The sequence below is a fragment of the Bufo gargarizans genome, chromosome 10 (assembly GCF_014858855.1).
Source record: "Bufo gargarizans isolate SCDJY-AF-19 chromosome 10, ASM1485885v1, whole genome shotgun sequence".
NCBI lineage: Eukaryota > Metazoa > Chordata > Amphibia > Anura > Bufonidae > Bufo > Bufo gargarizans.
The window spans coordinates 44,603,441-44,623,189 of NC_058089.1; the positions used below are offsets into that span (position 1 = coordinate 44,603,441).

At 41.7% G+C, this 19,749-nt stretch overlaps 1 protein-coding gene across 1 annotated transcript in view; it reads left to right on the plus strand.

The window, feature by feature from the left end:
• Positions 1–19,749, plus strand: part of CCDC88B (coiled-coil domain containing 88B) — a 162,503-nt gene that overhangs the window by 35,432 nt on the left and 107,322 nt on the right. The window contains exons 2-3 of the mRNA XM_044269660.1: positions 8,087–8,208; positions 11,762–11,831. Of these exons, the coding sequence (XP_044125595.1) occupies positions 8,087–8,208; positions 11,762–11,831 (192 nt within the window). The remainder of the gene's footprint in view (positions 1–8,086; positions 8,209–11,761; positions 11,832–19,749) is intronic.

Here is a 19,749-nt window from a genome sequence, read left to right on the forward strand (position 1 = left end):
AGCAAACATGGGTGAAAGAGTACCCTCCCTACAGTTCTCCCTTATCCAGCGTTCCATATAATCAATACTATTATTCCCTTCTTCACGTTCTGGGATCCCTACACATCGTATATTTGCCCTCCTAGATCTATCTTCTTGATTGATTATTCTTTTTTCCATCTTAACATTTAGCTCCTTTAACGTTAGAACCTCTTTCTCTAACTTCTCTACTGAATGCTCTAAAGAGGGGATCCTTTTTTCCATCTCGTGTAGTCGCTCTCTTATTTTTTCCATATCACCTCGTATTATACTAACATCTGTTTGCACTGCCCCGATCTGTGTCACTATACTCCCCATTGTATTTTCCGTCCTAGACACGGCCTGAAATATCTCCCTCATCATTTTTGCATCCCTCTCTAAGGTTGATTCGGGCGTTCCCGAATCGCCAATGTTATCTGCCCTCCCCTTCTCCTGTATCTCAGTATGTACCTCTGTGTATATAATTTTCTCTTTCTGTGAAGGGGTGGAAACTGGGGAATTTGGGGCCATATATTTACTTAAATTGTGCTGTTTTTGCCCGGTCTCTAGCCCTGATATTGATTTCCTACTGCTGGCACTAGTAGTGGGGTGTTGTTCTTCTTTTTTCTTGGGGGACATTTTATACTTTAATAATACCTTTCCCTACACCTACCCTCTTCACTCCCACCTCTATTACTGTACCCTCTCCCTCTCCTCCTTTTTTTTTTTTTCAATTATTCCAAATATCTTCCACTCTTTTCCAGAGATTGTTACACCAACATGCCAACGCTAAACATTAATGATTTATCAACAGTTAGCGGTTAGTCCTAGGCTGGTCCAATCAAACCAATCCGTACAACCTGCTTGATTCTACAGAGGACAAAGAGGGGAGCCAGGCGATTAATTAGAACAGTAAAATTAGTAATACAATAGCTCAACAAAAAAAACAAGAATGGAAAGAAAAAAGAAAAAAAACGTCCCAAAAAATATAAACCGGGACCTATCCAAGGCCACTAATCTTTCGGGTGTTAATTCAAGAGGGGATAGTAACGACCACTGATCCACGATATCTGGAACCACGAAACGGGAACACATTCATATACAGACAGTTAGTCCTTAATGACCCAGGAGAGTTAGTTCTTGGTTAGGCCTCTTTCACACTACAGTATGTCCATTTCAGTGTTTTGCGGTCCGTTTTTCACGGATCCGTTGTTCCGTTTTTTGCTTCCGTTGTGGTTCCGTTTCCGTTCCGTTGTTCCGTTCCGTTTTTCCGTATGGCATATACAGTATACAGTAATTACATAGAAAAAATTGGGCTGGGCATAACATTTTCAATAGATGGTTCAGAAAAAACGGAACGGAAACGGAAGACATACGGATGCATTTCCGTATGTGTTCCGTTTTTTTTGCGGACCCATTGACTTGAATGGAGCCACGGACCGTGATTTGCGGCCAAATATAGGACATGTTCTATCTTTCAACGGAACGGAAAAACGGAAATACGGAAACGGAATGCATACGGAACACATTCAGTTTTTTTTGCGGAACCATTGAAATGAATGGTTCCGTATACGGACCGTATACGGAACGCAAAAAACGGACCGCAAAATGGAAAAAAAAAACGGTAGTGTGAAAGAGGCCTAAGTCCAGAAAAGATAATCCTTGATTAGTCCAGGAGAGTTAATCCTTTAGTTGGTCCCAGAGGGTTATGGGTTATGAGTTAAGAGTTAACAGGGGGTCAAGACAATTGAAAATCATCTGGACACTCATACTGGAAACTCCCAAGGGGACTGACAAACGATATTAGGGTGGTATAATAGAGGCGATTTTATCATAAACCACTTATTCTTATATATTCCTAGAAACCGCAAATCTTCACCCCTTCTTTCCTCTCTCCCACACTTTGTTTCGGGACTGGAAATACACACGCTGACTTACATCCAGTATGTCCAGATTCCCCACTATAAACTCTATACCCTCTATAACCCCACTCCTGCCAGGTCTCTGCACAGCGAACTGCGCAGCACACAGTGTATTACAAACCGGGCACACCACCGTCAGTAATCAAGCCTGTAACAACAGGCAGCCCGCGGTCTCTGCGCCCTAGCCCGCTTCAAACGGCCTCAGCTCGCCTGCAATCAGGACACACAATGAGCAGCACACGCCGTCGCCAAGCAGCAGACCAGCTCCACCAATCCTCTATCAGCAGTCTCACCACCCCGGCGTTGTGTCCTCAGAGCGTCCTCGATGACGTGCAGCGTCCTCAGAGACCACAACCGACCACCACCATTAACCGGAATCTTCCCTCGGATGCCCCAGACTACATGGTACGGATGGACAGGGCACAATCGATTCAGCAGAGCAGAGGGGAGTGGGGGGGCGGAGCCCAGCGTCCTACGTAAGACGCTCACATGCCGCTCTGTGATATGTCCAGGGCCCATTATCAATTAGAGCTTTCCTGCCATTACAGTCCCCAGAGACGCATCTTGTCATCATCCAGAACATTGCCCAGGCGAACTCATATTCATTTCCCCCTACATCACTGAAACTCTAATCACTAGCAGCGGAGTAGCCTACATTCACCCGTGAAGCATCTAACCAATTAAAGGGAGAGAACTCCAGCCCGAACCGAGAGCCATCTTTCCCATATTTCCACAAATTTGGCTTCACAGTTCCGTTTCAAATATACCCTCCTTTCTAAGCACAGTACGTCAGTCACTCTATTAAGGAATTCCGCTAGTGAAGGGGGTTGTGGACGGATCCAGTGCATGGCTATCAATTTACGAGCTTGGAATAATAAGCGCTGCACCCCAATGCACATTGCCCGAACTTTGGAACGCTTTTACTCATCCAAGCCATTCTGAGACTGTTTTCTCGTGACACATTGTACTTCATGACAGTGGTAAATTTGAGTCAATATATTTCACCTTTATTTATAAATTAATCCCCAATTTACCCAAATTTTGGAAAAATTCCACCATTTTAATTTTTCTACTTTTAAAACAGATAGTAATTCCTCATAAAATGGTTATCAATCAACATTCCCTTTATGTTGGCATCATTTTGTAACTGTTAATTAATTTTTTTAGGATGTTAGAAGGCTTAGAAGTTTAGAAGCCATTTTTCAAATTTTCAACAAAATTTCCAAAACCATTTTTTTAAGCACCAATTCAGTTATGAAGTGATTGTGAGGGGCTTACGTAATGGAAACCACTCATTAATGACCCCATTTTATAAACTACACCCCTCAAATTATTCAAAACTTATGTTACAAACTTTGTTAAACCTTGAGGTGTTCCACAAGAATTAAAGGAAAATGGAGGTGGAATTTAAAAATTTCACTTTTTTAGTAGATTTTTTTTATGTTAATCAAATTTATTTTTGCAACACAGCAAGGGTTAACAGCAAAATAAACCTCAAAATATATTACTCTGATTCTGCAGTTTACAGAAATACCCCATATGTGGTATTAAACTGCCCTATGGGCACATGGCTGTGGTCAAAAGGAAAGGAGCACCATATGGATTTTGGAGGCAGATTTTGCTAGAATGGTTTTAGGCGCTATTTTATATTTGAAGAGACCCTGACGTACCCCTACAGTGGAAACCCTCAAAAAGTTACCTTATTTTGGAAACTATACCCCTTAAAGGATATATTAAGGGGGGTACTGTGCACTTTGTCCCCCTAAGCGTTTTACAGAATTTAGAAAAAAAAGGGGTGTGAAAATGAAAAGTTTAATTTCTTCCAATAAAATGATGCTTTAGCCCCAAATTTTTCATTTTCACAAGGGGTAACAGAAAAAAGCACCCTGTGATTTGTGATATAGGGGCACATGGCAGGACTCATATGGCTTTTTCAGCGCAGATTTTGATGGATTGGTTTACGGAATGCCATTAGTTTTTATTTTTTAAGTAATTGTCTTATGTGGGGGCTCATTTTTTGCGGGATGAGGTGATGTTTTCATTGGTATAATTTTGGGGTACATAAGACTTTTTGATTGCTTGGTATTACACTTTTTGTGAGGCAAGGGGAAAAAAATGGCTGATTTGGCTTATTTTTTATTTTTTTTATAGCATTTACCTGAGGGGGCATATAATGTGATATTTTCATAGAGTAGGTTGTTACGGATGCGACAATATCTAATATGTCTATCATTTTTATTTTTGTTAAGTTTTACACAGTGAAAGCCTTTTTGAACAGAATAAAATCTTGTTTTAGTGTTGTCATTTTCTGAGAGCCAGATTTTTTTTATTTTTTGGGCTTAGGTAGGGTCCCATTTTTTGTGGGATGAGATGAAGGTTTATTTGGTACCATTTTAGGATAAATATGCCTTTTTGATCGCTTGGTATTACACGTTTTGTGAGGCAAGGTGACCAGAAAATGGCTGTTTTGACACTGTTTTTATATTTTTTTTATGGCATTCATCTGATGGGGTGGATCGTGTGATATTTTTATAGAGCTAGTCGATACGGACATGGCAATACCTAATATGTATACTTTTCACTTTTTCCCTTTTATTTTCAATTTTTTTTTACTTTATTTTGGGAAAAGGACTCTTTTTTTTTTTTACTTGAAACCTTTAATTTTTATTTTTTTAATTACTTCTTTTTTAACTTTTTTTTTTTGTCCCACTCTGGGACTTCAACTTTTGGGGTTCTGATCCCCTTTACAATACTTCTGTATTGTAATGCATTGACTATAAGTGTATTACTCACTGTAATACACTTACAGCCTTCCTGCCTCTGAGAACCAGGTGGCTGGATCTCACAGGCTCGTACAGAAGGCAGCCACAATACCTAAGGAAGGCATTGGGCTGCCTTCCATGCTATCGGGTCCCACTCACGGCAGCGTGGGGACCCGATGAACACCCGGCATGATACCGCACATGCCGCGGTCAGTGCTGACCTTGGCAGTGCAAGGGTTAATGCGCTTTTATCTGTGTTTTCACGGATGCCGGCGCGTACAGCAGAGGTCCAGCTATGAATGACTGCTGGACTCCTGCAGCTGATCGGACGGGCGCAGCTCCTGCACCCGCCCGATCAGAGTGCCATAGCTTACGCCGCGGTGCTGGGATTTGTGACCCTGTATCCTATGGGTTAATTGTGTAATTGTAATGACACATAGAATAAAGGTAAAAATGTTCTTAATGTTGCACATGAAAGCCCAAATTTATAATCGGAGAATTGCAGTTTTTTTTCCATTTCATTCCATGTACTCTAAAATTATGCTAAAAGAGCCATCATACAGGTGTGTCGACAGAACAATTTAAATGTTATATCTCTTGGAATGTAACAGTGGGGAAATGAAAAAAAAAAAACATTTTGTCCTAAAAGCCCAAAATAAGCCAGTAATAAAGCCAGAAGGGGTTAACCATAAAGTCTACAGTTAGGGAAACATTTCCTTATGTAGTACATTAATGGAGCATACAGGCAGAAGGAACCATTACCTATTCCTCTAGTTTAGTATCCGTTCTGTAAAATGTCATGCAATAAAATGATTCATTTAAAGAAGTTGTGGCCTCTGACAAAAAAAATGTTCCATGCCGAACAGTCTACAGGCTAAACAAAGACTAGATGGTTGCTAAGGGCAGAAGGAAATTTCTACTTATCACCCTACAGAACTGAATATGCGTGTAAGTTTCATGCTTGTTCACTTTGACTGGATCACATACATGTCACTGGTCCTCAACTGAGCCTCTGGGACATGCAAGTACTGGTCCCAGTGGACCATGTTGCCAGCATATTTATTCATGCTTGTATCTATAGCGCACATCTAATGTTATACACATAAATCTGCTAATTGTGTATACCTGATAGTCTATCTATGAGGATCAGATTGGTTATATCGAATGACAAACCAACTTTGCACTAACAAGCACTTTAACATTTGGCACATGAGCATTAGCACTTTATATCTTACAGGCTTGGCGACATGGGGGGGGGGGGGGTATACCTGTTTTATCTTGGGTGGGCAGCCCTTTTTTACATAGAGTGATTATCTGAATATACCTTGAGTCACTCAATTGAATATATAGTGCTGTGGATATTATCATCCTATATCTTTGGCTGTGTATGATACCATCATATATCTTTATTAAAGGTGACCCATTTCTTCTCCTCTCTGTAGACATCTCTTAAGAATGTTGAATGCTGATGAGGCTGGCTGACAACCATTCCTAGTCCCTTTTAATTCTCCCAGTGACTAGGATGGAAAGGGTTAAAGCGTGTTATGTCAAAACTGTATATCCAATCATTACCAGCCGCTAGTTACTAACATACTTTTCAATAAAAGTAAATGTACCGTATCTATAATTGAGTCACTATATCTTAGTATTTAGATATGAATGTACTGTAGCACATTGGATATTCAAAGCTCCTAAAAAGTAGTGTGACGCTAGGGAGGCTCATCCCCCTTACCGCCTGCCATTGGCTGCAATACCACCCCCCCCACCCACCCGCCTCTAAAGGCATTCCGTCATAGAATTGTGCTATGGTCCGTGGTAACGGAATCCACAATTCTGCTTTTACCACCAAACGAAGCGTGAACGAATTTCATAACATGAAATTTGCTCATCTCTAGCTAGGAGCATCAGGAACGTATGCCCCTGGTCAGCATCCACAGCACAGTGATACAGCTGAATACTACAAAACAGGTAGCTGTATTATGATGTATTATGATTTATGATGTATTGTGGTATTTGGTTCTGATGGGGCAGTAGTTTGTGCTGCACTGTGGTATGTGGTTCTGTTGGGGTGGTATTTTGTGCTGCACTAAGGTACTGCTGGCACCTGCCTACTTCTGCTGGGCCTGCCTACTTGTCTTCCCGTCTTCTGTCAATCTGGATCCGCTTACAACATGGGGCATGTATGAGTGCTTAGGCCTTTTTCTAGGCCATGTGATGTCACGTTTATTGGTCACATAGCCTATGCACAGCCACTATCAAATGTACGTCGCTGTGCTTAGTAAACTGCAAGGAGACCGTGGCGCTCACAAGAGCTCCAATGATCAATGTGGCTTCCGTGAACAGCTGATCGGTGGAGTGCTGGTAGTCAGAACCCTGACAATTTAATGCTGATGACCTATCCTGAGGATGTGTCATCAATATGTAAATCCTAGATAACCTCTTTAAAATCCCCATGCCCATGAGCATGCCAAAGCAGCAACAGGGTCAGTGATGGGGGAGTAGGTGGGTAGATGCCTAGGAGAAGCAATAAACTAGCTGGGTGAGATTACAGGCAGGGCTGGATCTGTGGCAGAGAAAGGAGAAGTACATCATGGGTTTTGTTGGATACAGCAACTGGAAGGGCCACATAGAGGATGGAAACCAGCCAGAGTGATTTGTTCACATGATGAAAATGGGTTAGGAGAGTCCAAATTGAAAAAAACATAGGGAAGATGTCCATTAGGTAAGCAACTACATAACTGTAGCCATTAAAATCCATAGTACTCCTGGAAAACCCATTTTAAGGTCCATGTTTTCCTGTATTGGACTCATCAATTTCCATCCAGTTAAAAGTTCTCTGCAGTTAAAGAGCCTCTGTCAGCATGATCATCCCTATTAAATCAAGCATATTGCCTAGTAGGGTTGATCATGCTGATTAAATTGATACCTTATTTAAGTTTGTAGGATGCAGCATTGTGGAATTAAGAGGATTGTTATCATTATGTAAATCAGGCAGTTAGCGCACCAAGGGGCGGGCTGTAGCGATTCGAGCACCGCTATAGCTATGCACCTAGTGCTCATTACACTTCTTCCTCCCCTTTGATTGACATGGCTAATACATGTATCCAGAGTTTCAAAATCCTTATACATTTTCAGCTAAGAAATGTACAAAATAAACCACATATTAAAAAAACTGTAAATCCCCTACACACACAAAACAGCATAAACAACTATGTGAGAATATAGCTTTATATATAAAGAAATTATGAAATCCTTCAAACAAGGAGCAGCAACAAGCAAACTATTGCAACTGAGGTTACATATCAGGATGCTAGAGATTATTTTTTGCTCTTGTACAACTTCTTTAATAATGTACATTTGTGCTGAACTCATTATCTATTATTTATCATGTTTCTCAATCTTTAGATCCGAACCTTTGAGCAATCTCGTGCATTTGACTGTGGACCACTATCTCCTATGAAAGATCCTCTGAGAGAATATCTGCAATTGACTACAGGATGCTCCCTGCACTACATCATGAGTTATATGTAAGAGAAGAAGTCTTAATATTTTTTATCTATACACTGCAAAAATGGATTTTAACCCCTTCCCATAGCATTATGTAACTGTACTTCAAAGTGGTGGCTAACTACCCATACCTCGACATACAGTTATGTTTTGGGGATGGAATGAGCACAGCAGTTATGGCCGTGCCATCAGAAGTGAGAGATGGCTGTTATACAGCTGGGCTTCCACTACCATGAACAAGGTCAGAGCTAGCTCCGATCCTGTCCATTCAACCACATAGATGCTGTAGTCAATAGTGAGTGCAACATCTAAACACACTCTTTTAGTCTATTTCCCCCTCCCTCCTACACAACCACAACCCCGATGGTTGTTTTGGCAGATAAAGATTTGACAATGGACTCTACGTCTGCCAAGTCCAGATGTCAATTAGGCCCTACCGGAGGCAGGGACTGGTGTAACACCTGTCAGTAGCATTATACTGACATAGTGCACTACACTACATATCTAGTGCACAGCATTATGTTTGCAATAAAAGAGTTTCTTATTCAAGCCCTATTGTGAAAATAATAAAGACTGTTAGTGTAAAAAAGTAAAATTAAAATTAAAAAGTAAAAAATAATAATAGAAATCCTATACATAACTACCCATCCTATAATATTATCATGTCATTTAACTGATGTGGTGAACACCATAAAAACAAGAATTTGTATTAATTCTGCCTTGCAAAAAATCAAAAAGCAAAGAAAAATTTGTATGCACAAAAAAAATACTGGTTGGTCGGCAACAAACATGTCTGCAAGTTATGATTTTTTTGGTATAAAAATAATAAAACATTAAAAACTACATAAATGTGTTATCTACACAATTCTATCAACCGGCAGAAGTTATGGCTGTCAGTAGGGTTGAATATGGTATTAAAAATATATTTTAAGTGATTATTTTTAAACAAAAGTGGTTAAAAAACTGTATTCGGTACATTTGGTATAATGATAACTGTCATTTAGTATAAATGATCTGCCAAATGTCAATTCTACTATGTTGGGAAAACTGAAAAAGTTGCAGAATTTCAGTCATTATGGTGATTCTGCCTCCCTTAAAGTGGGATAAAAATTTATAAAAAATACTTATGTATGTAGCTGATAACAGTAAAAAGGCCTGGTAACATAAAAAAAAACAAAAAAAAAACAAATGTATATTTATTGTACAAAAGTATTTTAAAAAGTAGTAAAAAGATAGCATTTGGTGTAAATTTGGTATTGCAATAATGGGTACTGACGCAAAGAATAAAGTTAACAAAAGTGAAAAGTGAACTTGTAATGCAAAAAAACAGCAGTGGAACTATTTTTTTCCATCCCACAGAAAGTTAAAGGTTTTGTTTGAGATTTTGATATTGGTGAACTATCCTCAGGGTCCAACTCCCTGCACAGATCAGCTGTTTGAATAGGCCGTGGCATTCTGGTGAGCACTGCGGCCTCAAGCAGAGTGCCATTCAATATATAGTGGCTGTGCTTGGTATTGTAGATCATATAAATGGGACTGAGCTGCATCTAGACCATGGGACCAATAAATGTGCAGACACTGGCCTAGGAAGAGGCTGCAGTGAGCAGGTGATCAGTGAGGTTACCAGTAGTCAGACCCCTGCAATCAGATATGGATGATGTGTCCTGAGAATAGGCAGAGACAAAAAAATGCCTCCCCGCCCATATGCTGGGCCCCTCACACTGAATATACTTGCAACGTGCTATTCCCCAGGGGAGAACACGTGAGGCTCATGGTGGGCCGAAGGGTACAATAGTTCATCGGGTACTCGCGGTTAGCAGATGCCTCCCTGGGCCAGCTGTGCAGCGAAGTGGAGAACAGCACCAGATTCTCCGGGGCACACTCTATTACAGGGGACACCGGCCAGGTGGTAATCGAGGTGCCCTTGATGGTGATTGGATTTTCTGGGTGCTTGTGCCGCTGGGCCCCTGACTTAGGTAATGTCGTGATGCCAGCACCTTGGTGGTGCAAAATGATGAGAGTGGTTGTAGTATGGAGATAGAAGAATGAGGCAGGGTTTGAATCCAACTAAGAACTTTACTGTAACCAGGGTCTTGACAGCAATTTACATAAACAGTCTCTTATGAATACGTAGGTTGGATGTGGCAAATCCAAGTAACAGGCTGTATATGTGGCTATATCTCAGGCTATAGTAGGAGATTGTGTACTCATATGTATTTAGCTATTTGCCTTGTTCTAATCTCAGTAAAGGTGGTTCAAGTCCTTATCTTTTACACACAAGTGATGCAACAGATAGCTTGTCTGTCCTTGAAGTAACGGTGAGGCTGCCGAAAGCTAATAAATCCTTCACCTGATACAAAGGTGCCTAGAGCCTAGAATAATGACTATTGTCCTTCCTTTGTCTTTCCACATAGAAATTAGTAAAATCCACTTGGCACTCCGGAAGAGTAGATGGTAGAATAAAGGTTTCACCTCTGTCTGCTTTCCTAGCTTTTACACTGAGACAATTAATTGGCTCCTCTGGGCCGTGGAGCCCAAGAGAGAGCTGAGAGGAGGGGGTCCTCTCCTTCCCCCTTGCCTCTCACTCCATCTACTCCAACTTTCACACTCTAACTCCAACTCCCCTCACTAGGTCTGAACTGTAGTATATATACTGTGGTGCTATCCCCATCTAGTGGTGTAATGTGTGTAGTGCACCTGACAGCCTGTTAACAGAGATCTTTATACAAAAGTGCAATACAGCATGATACAACATACATCATAACAAGATTTGCAGTGCCCACATACACGAGTGGGACGCTGCATACTTACCTGGCTCCCTGCTCCCTGCACCGCTCCTGGTCCCTGCACCACCACTGATGCTTCTCCCCGTGTGCGGATGAAAACATCCGGTGTCAGGGGGGAGCAGCCAATGGCAGACGGGGACGAGCCTCCCTAGTATCACCCGTGATGCTAGGGAGGCTCATCCCCATCTGCTATTTGCTGCTCCCCCGACACCGGATGTTTTCATCTGCAGACCAGGAGAAGCATCAGCGGCGGTGCGGGTCCAGGAGCGGAGCCGTGTGCCAGGTAAGTATATTCAGTGTGAAGGGCCCAGCATATGGGCGGGAAGGGGGGCAGTTTTTTGTCTCGGATAACCACTTTAAGAGTTTGAGTGTTAACTCTGCTACATCTGTATGTCAATAGAAAAATAAAAATGTAATACAGTAGCTCTTACATTGCAATCACTCTGAAAATATAAAATATATGGATTATATATTATCCTACTGAAATGAATATGGGATGCTTAGCAAATATTGTATATTTGGATGAAAATCATTTGTGCCTATCCACCATGACAAGGTGACCTCTTTTACATGGGACCCTACTATAAAATGACTCCAAATGGAATGTGACAATGGTAGTAAAATACAGTATCAAAAATGATTGCTTCTTCCTAAAGGCCCAAAATAGACTGGTCCTGAAGGAGTATGATTTCTATGTAAAGTTGGTGCAGGTGCAACATTTTGTGCCATCAAGACAGGAATGATGCACTGTATCTAAAACTGGTAACAAAAATTGTCTCTTTGTTAGTGACTCCCGTCCGTACCATGGAAATGTGGATCTCCACGGGCTGAAAATGAGACTGCGATCTTATTACCAGGTAATGTGGTTGATGTGAAACAGAAACATAGAGGCAGTGACTAGATGAGAGGGCAGGGAAACATTTAGCACACAATACAATTGAGCCGTCTTATCATATTGTTTCTGTTTAGTCTTCCTACTATTTTGGTACATGTGATCTCCTGCTCACTGGGTGAATGCAATAGCCCAGATTTAGTATTGAGTCTGCGGCTAAAATTTGGCTTAAAAATTGTACATATTGGTGCAAATTTGGTGGAACTAGGGTTTCAACTCTTTTTCACCGCCTTTTTTGAGGTGATGTTAGACACACCGTTTTGCACCAAAATTGTGCCACATTTCTGGTGTAAAAGTCTCAAAGTAAGACAACCAATAGTTGGTATAGATTCAGACACAAGTGTCCCTGCAGCAGTTTTATTATCCAGTGGCTGTTATGGGGATAGTTTCTTGTGGAGGCACTGTGGCTGGCATTGTTATTTTAACCATTTGGTTTCAACTAATAGGCTGCAAACTCATGCACAATTTATGTGGTAGTTTTTATGTAGTTTTAGGCTGGTGTTACACAGTTGTTGTTTTTTTTGCATTTTTTTTGCTTGTGTTTTTTTGCCACATTTTTGGGGCAAAAGAACACCAGCACCAGATGTTATATGAAAGTCTGTGTAAATATTAAAGGGTTTCTGTCGCCAGAATTAACCCTATTAAACTGGCTGACATTAGCAAAACTCTTACTCCACAATTTTAACTTTGGTGATATGCAAATTAGCCTCTAGGAGCAGGGAGGGCGTTACTCCTGCCTCATGTCACGCCCCACCGTCCTTGATTGACAGGGCCAGGCAGCGTTCATCTCCTCCTGCCGGCCCTGAGTGCTGGGGAAACGGCACTGCGCAGGCGCGAGATTTATCCAGCACTCAGGGCTGGCAGGAGAAATTTCATAATTTCACTTTTTTAGCCGATTTTTCCATTTTAATTAATTTGTCCTGCAACACATGAAGGGTTTACAGCCAAACAAAACTCAAAATCTATTACCCTGATTCTGGAGTTTACAGAAACACCCCATATGTGCTCAAAAACTGATATATTGGCGCACAGCAGGCTTCAGAGTGGAAGGAGCACCATATGTCTTTTGGAGAGCGGATTTAGCTGGAATGGTAATTGAGAGCTATTTTGCATATAAAGACATCCTAAGGTTAACCTACAGTGGAAAAAAGTTACCCCATTTTGGAAACTACACTCCTCAATAGTGTTGAGCGGCATGTCCCATATTCGAATTCGCGAAATTTCGCGAATATTCGAAAGAATATTCGTAAAATATTCGCGAATATTCGAATTCGTTATTATTTCGCATATGCGATAATTCGAATTTTCTCATCGCATAATACATATTATGAGATGCAAAATTCGCATGTGCGCTAATGAAATCGCCTTACGAAGATTCGCAACTCAATTCAATCACTAATGTAAGAATGCAAAGCCCTTTGCCTCTGTTCTGGGACAAGTGCTGATATTCGCCTGTGCGCTAACAAAATCGCCTAACAAAGATTCGCGCCTCAATCACTTTCTAGGCAATGTGAGTAAGATCTGAGCTTTTGGACTTTTGTGAATCAATCGAGATACACTGGGGGGTGATGACTGTAGTTGACAGAGTACAGATCAATGTAATCTGTAAGGTGGAAACTAAAATAAAAAATACGAATATTCGTAAATCGAATTTTACGAAGTTCGAAGTATTCGCGAATATGGTGCTATACTATATACATGCACAGGCCTTTGCCTCTCTGTTCTGGGGACAAGTGTAGATATTCGCATGTGCGCTAATAAAATCGCCTTACGAAGATTCGCAACTCAATTCAATCACTAATGTATGAATCATACATTAGTGATTGAATTGAGTTGCGAATCTTCGTAAGGCGATTTTATTAGCGCACATGCGAATATCTACACTTGTCCCCAGAACAGAGAGGCAAAGGCCTGTGCATGTATATAGTATAGCACCATATTCGCGAATACTTCGAACTTCGTAAAATTCGAATTACGAATATTCGTATTTTTTATTTTAGTTTCCACCTTACAGATGACATTGATTTGTACTCTGTCAACTACTGTCATCACCCCCCACTGTTTCTCGATTGATTCACAAAAGTCCAAAAGCTCAGATCTTACTCACATTGCCTAGAAAGTGATTGAGGCGCGAATCTTTGTTAGGCGATTTTATTAGCGCACATGCGAATATCTACACTTGTCCCCAGAACAGAGAGGCAAAGGCCTGTGCATTCATATAGTATAGCACCATATTCGCGAATACGTAGAACTTCGTAAAATTCGATTTACGAATATTCGTATTTTTTATTTTAGTTTCCACCTTACAGATGACATTGATTTGTACTCTGTCAACTACTGTCATCACCCCCCACTGTTTCTCGATTGATTCCCAAAAGTCCAAAAGCTCAGATCTTACTCACATTGCCTAGAAAGTGATTGAGGCGCGAATCTTTGTAAGGCGATTTTATTAGCGCACAGGCGAATATCGGCACTTGTCCCAGAACAGAGGCAAAGGGCTTTGCATTCATACAGTATGAATGCAAAGCCCTTTGCCTCTGTTCTGGGACAAGTGCCGATATTCGCATGTGCGCTAATAAAATCGCCTTAAGAATATTCGCGCCTCAATCACTTTCTAGGCAATGTGAGTAAGATCTGAGCTTTTGGACTTTTGGGAATCAATCGAGATACAGTGGGGGGTGATGACAGTAGTTGACAGAGTACAGATCAATGTCATCTGTAAGGTGGAAAGTAAAATAAAAAATATGAATATTCGTAAATCGAATTTTACGAAGTTCTACGTATTCGCGAATATGGTGCTATACTATATGAATGCACAGGCCTTTGCCTCTCTGTTCTGGGGACAAGTGTAGATATTCGCATTTGCGTTAATAAAATCGCCTCACGAAGATTCGCAGCTCAATTCAATCACTAATGTAAGAATGCAAAGCCCTTTGCCTCTGTTCTGGGACAAGTGTAGATATTCGCATGTGCGCTAATAAAATCGCCTTACGAATATTCGCGCCTCAATCACTTTCTAGGCAATGTGAGTAAGATCTGAGCTTTTGGACTTTTGGGAATCAATCGAGATACAGTGGGGGGTGATGACAGTAGTTGACAGAGTACAGATCAATGTCATCTGTAAGGTGGAAAGTAAAATAAAAAATACGAATATTCGTAAATCGAATTTTACGAAGTTCTACGTATTCGCGAATATGGTGCTATACTATATGAATGCACAGGCCTTTGTCTCTCTGTTCTGGGGACAAGTGTAGATTTTCGCATTTGCGTTAATAAAATCGCCTCACGAAGATTCGCAGCTCAATTCAATCACTAATGTAATGCAAAGCCCTGTGCCTCTGTTCTGGGACAAGTGTAGATATTCGCATGTGCGCTAATAAAATTGCCTTACGAAGATTCGCAACTCAATTCACTAATGTATGAATGTATGAATTTGCCTCTGTTCTGGGACGTGCCGATATTCGCATGTGCGCTAATAAAATCGCCTTACGAAGATTCGCGCCTCAATCACTTTCTAGGCAATGTGAGTAAGATCTGAGCTGTTGGACCTTTGGGAAACAATCAATTATATGTGTACTGTAATTTTGTTAAAAAAAAAAAAAAAAAAAAAGAATATTCGTTTTTACGAATATATAGCACTATATTCGAAATATTCGCGAAATCGCGAAGTTGCGATATTCGCGAAAAAAATTCGCTTTTCGAATATTCGCGCTCAACACTACTCCTCAAGTAATCTTTCAAGGTGTGTAGTGAGCACTATGAATTAGGAAACACTTGGCAGCAAAAATGAAAAATTTCAATTTTTTCATGAAAAAGTTGCTTTATATCCACATTTTTCACTTTACCAAAGAGTAACAGGACAAAATGCACCCCACATTTTGTTCCCAATTCCCCCCGAATATGGAAACAACCCATATGTACTCAAAGTTCCTGAGGTCCACATAAAGTTCCTGAGGTCCCCGGAAAATAAAAACCGCAGTGACCCCATTTTGAAAAGTGCACCCCTGTACGAACATTTTAAGGGGTGGAAAGGGTACTTTTCAGCAAACAGTGGTCTCACAGAAGGCAGAAACACTTAAATTAAATGATTTAAAAGCACACGGCTATGAAAATGAAAAATACTAGCAGACCCCCAATTTTTCACTTTCACAAGGGGTAAAGGAGAAAATACATCCCACATTTTGTTCCCCACTTTCTCCCCATTCAGGAAACACCCCATATGTGCTTGTATCCTGCTGTAGATTTTGCTGGCAGGCCTGAATTGGCAGAAATGGATTTTAGGTGCCATGTTGCATTAAAACTATTCTTGAGGTCCCCAGAAATTAAAAACCCCAAGAAGTGATCCCATTTTGGAAAGTGCACCCCCGTACGAACATTTTAAGGGGTGGAAAGGGTCATTTTTAACTAACAGGTGTGTCCCAGAAATGAATATGTAGTGGTCCTTGTACTTAACCACCAGCATGTTCTCATGAGCCCTGCTATCACCTATTCTCAGTGGTTGCCCTACCAGGGATCTCGGGAGCCCTTTCTGATTTTTGCGCACTGTGCCGCAAGCCACAGTACCTCTAGCAGTTAGGGACATGAATAGGGGTATGTTGGTATAATAGTTATCCACATAGAGGTGGTAACCCTTATCCAGCAGTGGGTGCAGTAAATCCCACACTCTTTTCCCACTAACTCCTAGGACTCCTAGGATTCTGGGGGTTCTATCTGGGAATCTTGTAAATCTTAATGCCATACCTTGCCTGTTTGCTAGGCAGGTGCTGACGGAATCCAATAGGGACTAATCTACACAGACATTTTTATCAGGGGTGTACAGCTCAGCAAACCTGGTGGTAAAGTGTTCAAGGACAGGCCTAACCTTGAACAGACAGTCAAACGTCGGGTCGTTATGGGGTGGGTACTGTGTATTGTTGTTGTAGTGTAGGAATTTCCGAATTGACTCAAACTGCTTCCGGGTAATGGTGTTACTGTAAATTGGAGTCTGGCAGAAGATGTCCGAACGCCAATATTGTCTCACGTTTGTCGTCTTAACAATGCCCATATGCAGCACGAGTCCCCAAAACATAATCTCTGCTGCATTTACTGGGGTCCAAGGCGATGTAGGGTTCTGAGCAATGAATTGGTGGGCGTATAAATTGGTTTGGGCCACCATTAAATTTACAAAATCTTCAGAGAAGAACATTTTGAAAAAATCTAGTTCAGTGAAGCCCGCACAATCTATCTGTATTCTGGAGCTGCCCACAAAATCCGGAATTTGGGGTTGATAACCATCAGGGGGTAGGGTCCATAAGGGTACACTCTGGGGGACTGCCTCCACTGCTACCCAGGGGCCTCTTCTAGAGGGGCCATCATTAGCGGATGATGATGATGATGAGGGGGTAGAGAAGTAGAGGAAAGTGGCATCCTCTTATCTCTCACTGGCAGACTCAGTATCGGAGGCAAGGATGGTGTATGCCTCTTCAGCTGAGTTCCTCGGGACACCATTTTTATTTTATTGGGGTGTGACGTGTGAAATGTGTAAACCTTTATTTATTATGATGGGTGTGTATGTTGGGTTTTCACACGTGAAGGGGCTTGTAATAAATTTTAAATACAGAGAAAAGTAGAAAAAAAGAATAAAATAAAAAATTACAGGTGCAGGATGCATGCATGCACAAAGATGTTGTGTGCGTGCAAAAATCTACACTAACACTACATAACTAAAATTGATTTCAATATATGTACATGGAGATTCTAATGCACCGGCCCCACTCACTGTTGTATAATATTATCTAACATGTAGGCATTGTTAAAATATAATAATCTTGTATAATTCAGCTGTATTACTTACAGCTAAGTTCTGTAGAAGAGAAGAGGTAGGAGGCAGGCCGGGAGGGCGGGCGGCGCGTCACTCACTACGTCATGCACCGGAGCCTCCCACTTTTTGAATGAAGCAGGCGGAGCGGGGCTGGTTCATTAGAATACAGGGACTGCACCGGCCCCACTGTCATTCCTAATACAGATGCCGGCCCCCAGCCCCTTCACACTGCAGGGACACTATTATGGGGAGATCTGTGGATAGCATATAGCATAAGATGCTATATATGTGTCATGCACAGATCCCCCCCATAGCAGTGTCATCCACAGATGCCCCATCACAGTGCCATCCAGAGATCCCCCATAACAGTGCCATCCAGAGATCCCCATAACAGTGCCATCCAGAGAACCCCCATAACAGTGCCATCAAGAGATCCCCCATAACAGTGTGTCATCCACAGATCCCCTATAACAGTGTGATCCACAGATCCCCCATAACAGTGCCATCCACAGATCCCCTCCATAACAGTGTCATCTACAGATCCCCTCCATAACAGTGTCATCCACAGATCCCCTCCATAACAGTGTCATCCATAGATCCCCTCCATAACAGTGTCATCCACAGATCCCCTCCATAACAGTGTCATCCACAGATCCTCTCCATAACAGTGTGTCATCCACAGATCCCCTCAATAACAGTGTCATCCACAGATCCCCTCCACAACAGTGTCATCCACAGATCCCCTCCATAACAGTGTCATCCACAGATCCCCTCAATAACAGTGTCATCCACAGATCCCCTCCATAACAGTGTCATCCACAGATCCCCTCCATAACAGTGTCATCCTCAGATCCCCTCCATAACAGTGTCATCCACAGATCCCCTCTATAACAGTGTGTCATCCACAGATCCCCTCCATAACAGTGTGTCCTCCACAGATCCCCCATAACAGTGTGTCATCCACAGATCCCCCATAACAGTGTGTCATCCACCGATCCCCCATAACAGTGTGTCATCCACCGATCCCCCATAACAGTGTGTCATCCACAGATCCCCCATAACAGTGTGTCATCCACAGATCCCCTCCATAACAGTGCAAATAGACCTCTAGCACAATTCCCTTAACATATCGCATCGCATATCGTTATCGCAATTTTTAGGGCCCTAATCGCAATAGCATAAAATTCCCATATCGTGCAGCCCTAATATATATATATATATAACTACACAGAAAAAAATATCTGCACAGTAAACTGAGCAGACCGGTCAGAAAAATGGATCAGCGCTCAGCAGGTGCAAGGACGCAAACACACAGATATTATGTGTGCGCAAAAATCTACACTGACACTACCTAACTAAAATTGATCTCTATGTAAAACTAAATATATTTTTTAAACTGAGCATAAAAGCAACCAATAAAAAAAATGGTACTTATTGGTACTCAGGGCTGCAGAACGCACGCGAGATGACGTTGACTCTGCACCAAAAAAATGAGCCCGGGTGCTGAACAGTGAAGTACGGACTGATCAGCGTTTAGCGTTCGCAGCTCGTACACAAAAAAAGTGGTGCAGAGCAGGAAAAAAAAAGTGACAATTTGTTTGCCATAGGGACATGGATTAGAGCTTGGGAGGGGGGTGGATTAGGGATCTGGAACTTCTGATTCTGCAATAAAAACAAAATCACTGCAGCAGATGTGCTTCTTCTTTACAGGTACAAGTAACAGCTGTGGTGGTGAATAGTGATGGACGAACATCGGCTGGGACGGTTCGCGGATGCGAACGCACGTTCGCGATGAAATGTTCGCGGCGGGTCCCATTGGCTTTAATGGCAGGCGAACCTGAAAAGCCTTCAGGTCATATTTGCAGCCACCAAATACTTTCTAGAAATGCACAAATAGTCCCCCAACCAGGACAGTGACATACCAGAGGGGGAACATTGGCAAAAATTCCCACAAAAAATATGTATTTTAATCAGGGGCCATTTTTATGCGTCTTAAAGGGAAACTCTCAAAAATGTGCCCTGCTGGAGCCTAGTCAAATTTTATTTTAGGCCACGGGGGTACAGGCCCCAAAAATTAGGCAGA